The 12,381-nt window shown below is 47.2% G+C and overlaps 1 protein-coding gene across 1 annotated transcript in view; it reads right to left on the reverse strand.

Moving 5' to 3' along the window:
* Positions 1-248: 248 nt before the first annotated feature.
* NPC1L1 (NPC1 like intracellular cholesterol transporter 1) overlaps positions 249-12,381 on the reverse strand; it is a 29,989-nt gene continuing 17,856 nt past the window's right edge. The window contains exons 12-20 of the mRNA XM_027124025.1: positions 6,103-6,293; positions 5,815-5,939; positions 5,095-5,221; positions 4,875-4,930; positions 3,602-3,752; positions 3,161-3,392; positions 2,889-3,002; positions 2,649-2,811; positions 249-792 (exon numbers count right to left, since the gene is read on the reverse strand). Of these exons, the coding sequence (XP_026979826.1) occupies positions 593-792; positions 2,649-2,811; positions 2,889-3,002; positions 3,161-3,392; positions 3,602-3,752; positions 4,875-4,930; positions 5,095-5,221; positions 5,815-5,939; positions 6,103-6,293 (1,359 nt within the window). The 3' untranslated portion in view covers positions 249-592. The remainder of the gene's footprint in view (positions 793-2,648; positions 2,812-2,888; positions 3,003-3,160; positions 3,393-3,601; positions 3,753-4,874; positions 4,931-5,094; positions 5,222-5,814; positions 5,940-6,102; positions 6,294-12,381) is intronic.

Genomic DNA, 12,381 nt, shown 5'->3' on the forward strand with positions numbered 1-12,381 from the left:
TAGGTTTTCAGAGCTTTGGGAGCTCTGAATTCCACAGAAGTGACTGTGGACTTATAGCAGAAAAATAATTGGGGACAATGTGATTGCCCACTAGCTGGGCAATGGATAAAAACACCGTGTTCGTTCACACAATGGAATGCTGTGTCGCAGTTCAAATGATTGGACTAGATCTCCACGTATCAACATGAATAAATCAAAAACATGTATGTTGCATGCAAAAAAAAACAACCTCATTGCAAAAGGATAGGTCAAGTATAATATCGATTAAGGAAAACTTTTAAATGTGCAATAATATTCTATGTTTACATACACAGAACTAAAGTTTTAAAACTTGCATGAGGAGGACACACGTCAAATTCAAGAGGTGGGTCAGGACCAGATCACACCCACGCCATCGCGCGCCACCTCCATCACAATCGTGTGTCCCTGTGGGTGAGACCTCATGGCCAGAGGGTGACCTGTCGCGGGCACTCCTGTGGGGACAGCCTCTCCCAGGCCCTGAGGGCGGGGATGGGTCAAGGGACCCCCACAGAGGAGCCCTCATGGCCCCTCAGGTCAGGGCCGGTGAGCTTGCACAGGGGCTCCGGCTCCATCAGAGCTTCTGCCTATTGTGAGGCTGAGAGCTACCCAGGCCACCCTCGCTCTTGTCAGGACATTCAAAGCCGTAGTTGACATGGACACTGTTGGCCGTGCTCGTCGGGGCAGGGCGCTTTGACCAGGAGGCCGCCTTGGCTGCAGTCACCTCCTCCTCCTGCTTCTGCAGCTGCACCAGAGCTGGGTTGACATCAGGCCCTGCAGAGGGATAGGTACAGAGGACCATGGTCAGGGAAGCGTGTGCTGGATGCGGGGCGCAGGCGTTTGCTGTGCCCTAAAAAGGAAGTTCCCGAGAACGAGAGCTAAGCCCGAAGCCCTCCACCTCCACCACTGCCCCTCGCCCCAGCCCTCGCTCCACCCTACACCTAAATGCCAGTAGCCGTTTCAGCCGCCATCTGCGCCCAGCCCCTGGCCCACCTGCCTTCCAGTGCAGACCCCTGCCATCCGGGGATCTTGCAGGGGAAGCCCCCAGACGCCCATGGCCTGTGACTGCCACCCCCTCCTCTCTTCATGGACACCCTATGCAAGCGCTCCTTGCCGAGAGAAGCCGTTCCTCACTCTGTTGTCAGACTCAGGTCAGGGAGGGGCCCGGGGGTCTCTGCGCCTGCCACTCACCTCTCTGTCAAGATCCCAGGCCACTCTGAGGGGGCAGGACCTGCGAGCTCCTTCCTCACTCCCGGCCACTCGTAATCTCCAAGGGGTGGCCACGACCTGTGGGACCTGTAGCTCCCCAACTGGGTGACCCCTGGGGCTGTCCTCCTCGCCACCCACCATCCCCAATACACTCTCCTCTTCCAAAGGGGGTCAGGAAGTTTCTACAAGATGCTGGTGCCTTGGGTAGGGGTGCTGGAGCTGTGTGGCCTCCAGATACACTGCGTGTGACCAGCTCTGTGACTGGGGTGGGAGTCTCAGTTTCCTCATCGGTGAAATGGGGATGAAAACATCACCTACCTCCAGAGGTGATAAGACGATTAGTGCACATATATTAGAGCACAAACACACCCTTCTGTAAATGTTTTCTCTAAAATTACCATTGTTATTATTCCGGGTGTCAGGGAATGGTGCAGCATTGAACTGCTCTCAGCTTGCCCACCGTAACAGGGGGGACGCTTCGTCCTGCGGGCCCAGTTTAAATCTCTGTGGGGGTGGGGTGGTGGAATTCCCTGGTGGTCCAGCGGTCAGGACTCCGTGCTTTCACTGCCGAGAGCACGGGTGCAATCCCTGTTCGGGAACGAAGGTCCCGCAAGCCGCCCAGCGCGACCAAAAAAAAAAATCTCTTTTGGGGGACGGGGTGTGTAAATGACTGTGCTCAACAATGAGGAAACAGAAATGCACGTGTTGCTGATAGGAGTTTAGATAAAACTTGCTGGAGGGCGTTAACCATTGGCATGAATAATCAACATTCACAGACTGGACTTTCTCCAGGAAATATTGGAGGATGAGGTCAAAGATTCAGCCACAAGGATGGTCATCGCGGCACTGGCAATAACATGGACAGTCAGAAATAGTCTAATGTCCAGCAGCTGGGAGCTGGTTAAATGGTTTGTGGCTGATCCATAGTAGAGGATATGTTTTTCGACTGCAAGGAGTCACCCATGAATGAGTCATGAAATCAATTTCGCAGATAACGCCAGCATTTTTTTAAAAATCAATGATAGACTAGAACAGAAAATATCCAAGGCTTCTCCGGCAGTGTCATTTTGTGAAATGCTTGTTCTACTCTGCCTGTCCGTGTCCGTGCCTGTACACATCACCTCTCAGTGTGAAAATATATTTCCTGCTGAAAGTCACGATCAAAAGTTCAACAGCACACAGCACAGACCATACGGCCACTGAAAGTGTTTGAAACACACATCTGACAAAAAAAAAAAAAAGATGTTTTCACATGTTAAGTGAAAGACCCCAGTTTTTCCAAGCCAGGAGGAACTGTGTGCTCACAATCTGGGCAGTGACTGTCCCGAGTAAGCAGGGCTGTGTGTGTTCGTGGCATTTTGCCTGTGGCCTGGAGTCATGAGGGAGGGGCCTGGCAGTGTCAGAGGAGCCCAGGCGCTCACCCAGGTAGCTGAGGACGACCGGCAGGAAGACCAGGCCATGCAGCAGGCCCAGCACAGTGATGAGGAGGTTGAGGCGGAAGAAGAAGATCTGGATGAGCTGCGCCTTGGCCAGGCCCAGGACGAGGATGCCGGGCAGGTTGGTCATGGCCACTCCTGCGAACACCTGGGGGTCACAGGTGGGCGTCAGGCTGGGCACGGGGCAGCCGGCCGAGGGCTAGGTGAGGCAGCCCATCCACTCACCGCACTGCCCATGGAAATGGTGGCCTCCTTGGCCCTCTCAAGCCGCGTGGGCTTGGTGCTGATGGCAAAGGAGCGGGTGATATGGGACACGAACTCCACAGAGATGCCCACCGCCTGTGGGGAGAGAGGGGGCTTCAGCCACAAAAGGGCGGGGGCAGGGGTCTCCACCCAGACCAGCGGGCAGCACCTAGACTCTAGAAAGAGCTGGGGTCGTCCTATGAGGCCAGCACCCCTCCTGCCCTGGAGCCCCGCCCCTTCGGCCAGCAGGTTACCGTGACCAGGTTGATGAGGGACACAGCATTGTAGCTGATATCCCACAGGGTCATGAAGCCCACAGTGTCCACCAGGATCATGATGATGGAGAACAGGTTGAGGAGGCCGGAGCAGATGTCCATGCCCAGCAGGAAGCAGCAGACAGCGAAGGTGGGCAGCAGGCAGACGGTGAGCATGAAGAGCCCCTCAGGGACCACGGTCAGGTACTGCTCATAGAACACGTTGGTGATCCTGCGGGTCGCAGGGCACAGTCACCTCTCCATGGCTTCCCACGCCCACTTCAGGATGAGCATGCAGCTAGGGGAGGGTGTCGGGGGGCCCGGGCCCAGGTGCAGCCCGAGCCTCCCTGCTACAGCCCATCCCCACCCAGCAGCCGCCCTCACCAGCCCAGCACCCTCACCCGGGCCCACCTCCCTGCATCCCAGTGCCCAGGGACTCACGTGTAAGGGAAGACCTCGAAGTCTGGGTCGGTGCCCGGCACCTTCCGCAGGTCGGCGGTGATGTTGGCTGCCAGCGCCCGAGCTGCCCGCAGAGCCTCCGTGTAATCCTGAGAGTTCTTCAGCGGCTTGTGGTAGGCCATGAACCGCGAGGCTGCAAAGGTCAGAGCCTGTGCCAGGTGCCCTCAGAACCCCCAAGGGATAGCGCCCGGCTGGGTTCAGGGCTCTGCCGCCACCATTTGGGAATTCTTAATACATTTTGAGCAAAGGGCCCAGCATGTTGGTTTGGCCCCAGTCCTGCAAACTCTGCAGCTGGTCCTACTGCCGTGCAAGACTCAAGTCCCAGCCCTGCCTCTGAAGGACAGAGCTTGCAGAGATCTCCCAGGACTTCCTGGTGGCGCAGTGGTTAAGAATCCGTCTGCCAATGCAGAGGACACGGGTTACAGCCCTGGTCCAGGAAGATTCCACATGCCGCAGAGCAGCTAAGCCTGTGTGCCACAACTACTGAGCCTGCACTCTAGAGCCTATGAGCCACAACTACTGAGTCCATGCACCACAGCTACTGAAGCCCACGTGCCTAGAGCCTGTGCTCCACAACAAAAGAAGCCACTGCAACGAGAAGCCCAAGCACCGCAAGGAAGAGTACCCCCCTCTCACCACAACTAGAGAAAGCCCGTGCGCAGCAACGAAGACCCAACGCAGCCAAAAATAAAATTAAATTAAGAAAAGAAAAAAAAAAGAAGGGATCTCCCAGATGAACCCAAACGCTGCTCTGTATGGTTTCAAAACATACATTGGATTTTTAAAATTCATTTAATTACTTTTCCAATGTACATATTCCTATAGGAAAGGACCAGAAAGGGAGTCAGAAAAATGGAAACAGCTGACTTAACAGAGCTGTGCATCAGGGCACCCACTGGGTAAGTCAATAGTCATTCATTTAACCAGCTACCCACTGCCCACATCTGGGTGTGACTTGTGCCTGAGAGAAGAGGATGTGGGTGGCTCCCGGGTGTGGCATCAGCCACTGAAAAGTCCATGAACGTCACACTGACCTTGGATTTGGGGGTGGGGAGAAGGAAGCAGGGCAGAAATGGGGTAAAGTCTGAGGATGTGGAGCTGGGCAACGTGACCTCTGAAGATAGGGCCAGGGCAGTTAGAAGTCCCCCATAAAGGAGGAAGGAGAGAAGGTTCGAGATGGAGCTGTTCCCTGGGACTCGTGGGGCCCCTGGAGCAGCTGACTCTGGTCTTCCCCTCCAGTCGAGGCCGTGCTTACCTAAGACCTGCCCATCTGGGCCCAAATTCACGGAGGTGCTGTACGCTGCCAGGCCGCTGCAGGGAGAAGACCAGAGCAGGTTAGCCAAGGATCGGGCCCCCTCCGTGTGCCTGGCCTATGGCCACTCCCAGAGAACCCACACTGCCTCCTGCCCCTCTGTGCCCCTGCCTTGGGCGCCCACACAGCTGTCCTCCCTGGTGGACCCGCCACCCCAGCCTACCCTTTGGGACATTTGATGTTGGGCTCATCTTTCAGGAACCAGGGAAGATACTTGTGGAACTGCTCCACTGATGGCCGGACAGACCCTGCTGTGTGTCTCATGCAGTTCTTCAAGCAGGCCAGGGAGTCTGCAGAGAGAGCAGAGGCTCCAGGTGGCGGCACCCACAAGGCCAGTCAGCGCCCCCACTGCCCACCTTGTGGTCCTTTCCCATCATGATCCCCACGCACTGCCACTGCCACAACAGGCATGGGTACTTCTGGAGAGATTTGCGTTTGTCTCTAACTATGGGAGGAGTTCCCCTCTCAGTTATGGAAACAGCTGGTACCTATGAGCAAGTGAGGAAGAGAAGTTTGGGACAGAGAAGCAGCCACCATGGGGCCTCCCCGCCCCGCCTACAAGCGCAGCTGCTCCGGGGTAGGGCCACGTGCCGACCCCAGCTCTCACTCGACTCCCTCGGCATGTGAGCAGCAGCCTGCCCAGCGGGTGTGGGCACAACTCAGCAGGGGCATGAGGGGGTGATTGCCTGGTGGGCCAGCTGGGCGTCCACACATACGGGTGCAGTCCCCCACACCTGTGCACCAAGACGGGACCCCCCCGCCCCGACTGACCCTGCCGAAGAGCGGGAGGGGCTAAGAGATCCTCCACCAGTCCTCTCCTTTTTCTAGCCCCAGTTTCCCCAAGATGTAGTGGGCCCTGAGCCCCCAGAGGCCCCATACTCACTGACAGTCGAGGGGCAGAACTCATCTTTATTGGGGCCAAAGACATAAAGGCGGCAGCAGGAAGGTGAGGACAGCCAGTCAATGAAGTCGTCCACCCAGGAGGAGGCAGGGATGGCCAGGTAAGACCTGAGGGTCGGGGAGAGGAGCTCAAGGGACAGGACCACACAGGCAGGCTGCGGCGGGTCCTTCCTACAGTCCAACCTTCACTCTGGGCCTCCCCAGGCACATGGCAGCAGGTGGGCAGCAGAGCAGGGTAGGGGGACAGACAGGGGTGGGCTGGGGCACTCACTCATCAGGGAACTCGGCGGCGTACTGGATCTTCTGGGTTAAGGAGAAGTTGTTGCAGCCTGCGCTGGAGCAGATGGCGTTCAAACCTGCCTCACTGGAGAAGTTGTAGCCCCCAGTGGTTACAAAGTAGACTGGGACCCCCACCTCAAAGTAGCGGTTCAGAAAGAGGAAATAGTCAAGCAGGTACGAGTCCTGGAACAGAGGACAGTCAGTGAGGCCAGGGCCAGACACACCCCAAGAGCCTCACTCCAGCAAATGCTCAAGAGGTACACACACAGAGGTGCATGCTCACAGGGGTACAGAGATACGTGCTCACAGAGTCACACGTACGGTTCCATTACAGATGTACATGGTCAGAGGTGTGCCCATGGAGGTACACACTCCAAGGCACACACATCCAGGTATAATTACAGGTATAATTACACATCCAGGTATAATCACAGAACACACTCATGGAGGTACATGCACAGAGCATCACATGCCAGCCTGCATGAACACACTCTGACACACACACAAACATATACACATAATTTTACCCCTTCTTATCATCCCCAGTTTGGTACAGCCACAGTCTAACAAGTGACCACAGACTGCACAGACACGCACATGTAAACACCCATGTGCACACCCTCAAGGCCATGTGCCAGGCATCTGCATGGCCTGTTCCCTTCTCCTATAACGTAAAACCTCAAAGTGACATCAGGGATGATGTTGGAATAGGAAGAACCAGGATTCCACCTCTCCACCTAGACTCCAACTGCACTGGCAGGATCTGTCTGATGTAACTATTCTGGAATTCTGGGGTCGATTGAGGGCTTGAAGCTTCCAGAGAAAAGCTTGGATGGTTCTTAGCATGGTACTGGCTACTCATCCTTTATCCTCCCAGCCTGAAGCAGGCAGCCAGGCACACATTCCAGGAACAGTTTGCACACAGCTTGCAGGATCCAGGGTAGGCTATAAGGCCCATCTCTTAAATATCAAGGATATGTGTTCTGATCACTCATTGCTGCTTCTGATATCCGTAGAGCAGACACAGAGTCAGGCACCATTAAAACCTTCACCTCAAGCTGAAGTTACTTCCAAGATATTTAGAGAGCAAGTGCTTGATTTACTGTTTTTCCCCTTCATATCTCCCTTTTTCTCCTTTTGAGAGCCGGACCTTTAAGAAACATGACACTCAAAATCAACCACAAATACAGGGGAATTTAAACAGTCACTGCTCATGCCCAGGGAAAGGTGAAGGCTCAGAAAAGATCTGGAAAGACTTTAACTTTACATCTCAGGCTGATCTCCATGACAGAGACATCAGTAACAATTAAGTTTTTAAAAATAAATAAATAGGGCTTCCCTGATGGTGCAGTGGTGGAGAATCCGCCTGCCAATGCGGGGGATATGGGTTTGACCCTGGCCCAGGAGGATCCCACATGCCACAGAGCAACTAAGCCCATGTGCCACAACTACTGAGCCTGCACTCTAGAGCCCGCGTGCCACAACTACTGAAGCCCATGCACCTAGAGCCCGTGTTCTGCAACAAGAGAAGCCATGACAATAAGAAGCCCGCGCACCGCAATGAAGAGTAGCCCCCGCTCACTGCAACTAGAGAAAGGCCACGCACAGCAACAAAGACCCAACACAGCCAAAAATAAAAAGAAATAAATAAATTTATAAAAATAAATAAATAAATAAGCAAACCCTGGGGAAGGAAGAGAATCTGATCTCTAGAGTTACTGTGGACTCTCAAATGTCCATTTTTCAACAACAATAACAACGAAAATCATAAAACATACAAAGACTCAGAAAGATATGGCCCATACCTAGGAACAAAAATTAATCAACAGACACCATCCCTAAGAAAGACCAGACAATGGATTTATTAGACAGAGACTTTAAAACAATGATCTTAGAGATGCTCAAAGAGCTAAAATAACATATGGACAAAGTCAAGAAAACGATGTATGAACAAAATGGAATGATCAATAAAGAGAAAACATAAAAGAGAACCAAAAAGAAATTCTGGGGCTGAAAAGTACAATAATTAAATAAACAATTCACTATAGGGATTCAAAAGCATATTTGAGCAGTCAGAAGAAGAATTACCAAACATGAAGATAGGACAATTGAAATTACCAAGTGAAGAAGAGAAAGAAAAAAGAATAAAGAAAAATGAACCTGTGGGACATCATCAAGCAGACCAACATACGCATCATGGGAATCCCAGAAAGAGAAGAGAGAGAAAGAAAGAGGAAGAAAGATTATTTGAAGAAATAACAGCCAAAATTTCATAAATCTGATGAAAGATATGAATATAAACATCCAAGAAGCTTAACAAACTCCAAGTAGGATAAACTCAAAGAGACCCACACCAAGGCACATTACAATTCAGCTGTTGAAAGATAAAGACAAAAAGTGAATTTTGAAAGCAACAAAAGAGAAGAAGCTTATCATATACAAAGGATCCCAAATAAGATTATAAGCACAGTTCTTATTAGAAAACTTGAAGGCCAGAAGGTGGTGGGTTTGTATACTCAAAGTACTTAAGGGGAAAAAACTGTCAACCAAGAATCCTACTTCTGGCAAAACCGTACTTCAGAAATGAGGGGAAGATTAAGACATTACCAGATAAACAAGTGCAGAAGGAGTTTGTTGCCACAAGACCTGTCCTGCAAGAAGCACTAAAAGGAGTCTTTCAAGTTGAAATGAAAGGATGCTAGGGTATAACTCAAAGCCATATAAAGAAATGAAGATCACTGGTAAAGGTAAATACATCGAAAATTTAAAAGCTAGTTTTATTGTAACTTTGGTGTGTAACTCCATTTTTTTATTTCTACATAACTTAAGAGACTAATATATAAAAAATGATTAGTCTGCATTTTTGGATACACAGTACATAAAGATGTAATTTTGTGATAGCAATGACTAAAAAGAAATGGAAAGGAACTGTATAGGAACAGATTTTTTCTATGTAATTCATGTTAAACTAGGATACATTCAACAAATTTTAGGATATTTAATGTAATCTCCCTGGTAACCACAAAGAAAATAGCCATGGAATATACACAAAAGGAAATGGGAAAGGAATTTAAGCATTTCACTATCAACTAAACAAAAAGAAGATAGTAATGCAGGAAATGAGAGACAAAAAAGCTATAAGGTATATAGAAAACAAATAGCTCAATGACATAAGTAAGTCTTTCCTTATCAGTACTTACTTTACATGTAAATAGACGACTCTCTCCAGAAAGAAGTCAGAGGTTAACAGAATGGATAAGGAAAACATGATCCGACTACATGATGTCTATAAGAGACTCACTTGATATCCAAAGTTGCCCACAGGTTGAAAGTGAAAGTATAGAAAAAAGATATTCCATGCAAATAGTAGCCAAAGGAGAGGTGGCTATCCTACTACCAGGTAAAATAGACTTTAAATAAAAAGGTTACGAAAGACAAAGAAGAACATTATATATTAATAAAAGATTCAACAAAGCAAGAGTAAGTGTGTATAAACAGTTATACACCTAATGAATGACCATCAAAATCTATGAAGCAAAACTTGATAGAAATGAAGGGAGAAATAGAAAGTTCTACAATAATAGTAGGAGAGTTCAATACTCCAGTGTCAATAATGGTAGGACACACAGACAGAAGACAATTAAGGAAATAGAGGGCTCGAACAACACAATAAACCAACTAAATCTAACAGACATATGCAGAAACTCTCCCCAACAACAACAAAATACATATTCCTCTCAAATACACATGGAACATTCTCCAGGATAAACCATGTGTTTGGCCACATATTAGATCTCAACATTTAAAAAGATAGTTATCATATTATGTATATTCTCAGACCACGACTACATGAAGTTAGAAATCAATAACAGAAGGAAAACTGAAAAATTCACAAACTTGTAGAAATTATACATCACACTCTTAAACAACCAGTGGGTCAAAGAACAAATCAGAAAGGAAATTAGAAATTTACAGACAAATGAAAATGAAAACATAACATGCCAACACTTATGGGATGCAGTGAAAGTAGTGCTAAGGAGGAAATTTATAGCTATAAATGTTCACAGTAAAAAAGAAGAAAGATCTCAAGTCATCATCCTAACTATACAACTTATAGAAACAGAAAAAAAAATTGACTAAACACAAAGCTGCCAAGACAAAAGAAATAATAAAGATTGGAGCAGAGATAAATAAAATAGAGAACAGGAAAACAATATAGACAATCAATGAAACCAAGAATTGGTTCTTCAAAAAGTTTAACGAAAGCAACAAAGATTTACTTACGTCGACTAAGAAAAAAAGAAAAGACTCAAATTACTAAATCTGAATTGAAAGTGGGGACACAACTACTGATTCTACAGAAATAAAAGGAATTGTAATTAAGTACTATGACCAATTGTATGCGAACAAATTGGATAACCTAGATGAAATGCACAAATTCCGAGAAACACAGAGCCTACCATCACTGTGAAAAGAAGAAATAGAAAATCTGAATAGACCCATAACTAGTAAGGAGTTTGAATCCATTTTCAAAAATCAACTCAACATAGAAAAGCCCTGTACCTGATGACTTCACTGGTGAATTCTACCAAACATTTTAAGAAGAATTAACACCAATACTCCTCAAACTCTTCCAAATAATTGAAGAGGAGGAAACACCTTTAGCTCATTCTATAAGGCCAGCATTGCCCTAATACCAAAGCCAGACAAAGACACTACATGAAAAGAAAGACTACAGACAAATATCCCTTATGAATATTGATGAAAAAAAATCCTCAACAAAATACTAGCAAATTGAGTTCAACAATATTTTAAAAGGGTTATACACTGTGACCAAATGGGATTTATCTCAGAATTCAAGAGTGGTTCAACACATGAAAATCAGTCAATGTAATACACCACATTAATAGAATGAAGAGAAAATCACATGATCATCTCAACTGATGCAGAAAAACTTTTGACAAAATCCCACACCCTAGGAATTCCCTGGCAGTCCAGTGGTTAGGACTCAGCCCTTTCACTGCTGTGGCCTGGGTTCGACCCCTGGTTGAGGAACTAATATCCTGCAAGCCGTGCAGCGTGGACAAAAAAAAAAGAATTCCACATCCTTTTATGAAAAAAAAAACTCAGAAAAGCAGGAGTACAGCAGAGTTCCTCAACATGATAAAAGCCACAGATATGAAAATCCCACAGCTAATATCATACTCAGTGGTGAAAAACTGAAAGAATTTCCTCTAAGATTGAGAACAAGATAAGGATGCCTGCTTTCACCACTTCTATTCAACATAATACTGGAAGTCGTAGTCAGAGCAGTTAGGCAAGGAAAAGAAATTAAAGGCATCTAAACTGGAAAGCAAGTAAAATTATCTCTGTTCATAAAATACATGATCTTATATACATATATAAAACTTTAAAGATCCACCAGATAAAACCCGTTAGAACTAATAAATTCAGCAGAATTGTAGGTTACAAAATTAACACACAAAAATCAGTTGTATTTCTATACGTGAGCAATGAGTAATCCAAAAAGGAAATTAAGAAAACAATTCCATTTACTATAGCACCATAAAATACTTAGGAATTAACTTCACCGAGGAGGTGAAAGACTTATACACTGAAAACTAAAAAACATTGCTGAAAGAAATTAAAGAAGACAGAAATTGAAAGACATCCAATATTCATGAGCTGGAATATTTAATATTGTTAAGATGTCAATAGTACCCAAAGCAACCTATAGATTCAATGAAATCCCTCTCAAAATCCCAATGATTTTTTGGCATAAATACAAAACTCCATCTTAAAATTCATACTGGAATCTCAAGGGACCCCAAATATTAAATAATCTTGGCAAAGAAGAACAAAGTTGAATGACTCATATTTCCTGATTTCAAAATTTACCACAAAGATACAATAATCAAAACGGTGTGACTGCAAAAAAAAAAAAAAAAAAAAAGTGAAATTTTGGGGCTTCCCTGGTGGCACAGTGGTTGAGAGTCTGCCTGCCGATGCAGCAGACACGGGTTCGTGCCCCGGTCCGGGAAGATCCCACATGCCGCGGAGCAGCTAGGCCCGTGAGCCATGGCCGCTGAGCCTGCACGTCCAGAGTCTGTGCTCCACAACGGGAGAGGCCACAACAGTGAGAGGCCCGTGTACCGCAAAAAAACAAAAAAAACAGTGTGGTACTGGCACAAAGACAGACACATAGACCAATGGAATAGAACAGAAAGCCTAGAATTAAACCCTCACATATATGGTCAAATGATTTTTGACA

The sequence above is a fragment of the Aethalodelphis obliquidens genome, unplaced genomic scaffold (genome assembly GCF_003676395.1).
Source record: "Aethalodelphis obliquidens isolate GAN/ISIS:26980383/991018 unplaced genomic scaffold, ASM367639v1 scaffold27, whole genome shotgun sequence".
In the NCBI taxonomy this organism is placed as follows: Eukaryota; Metazoa; Chordata; class Mammalia; order Artiodactyla; family Delphinidae; genus Aethalodelphis; species Aethalodelphis obliquidens.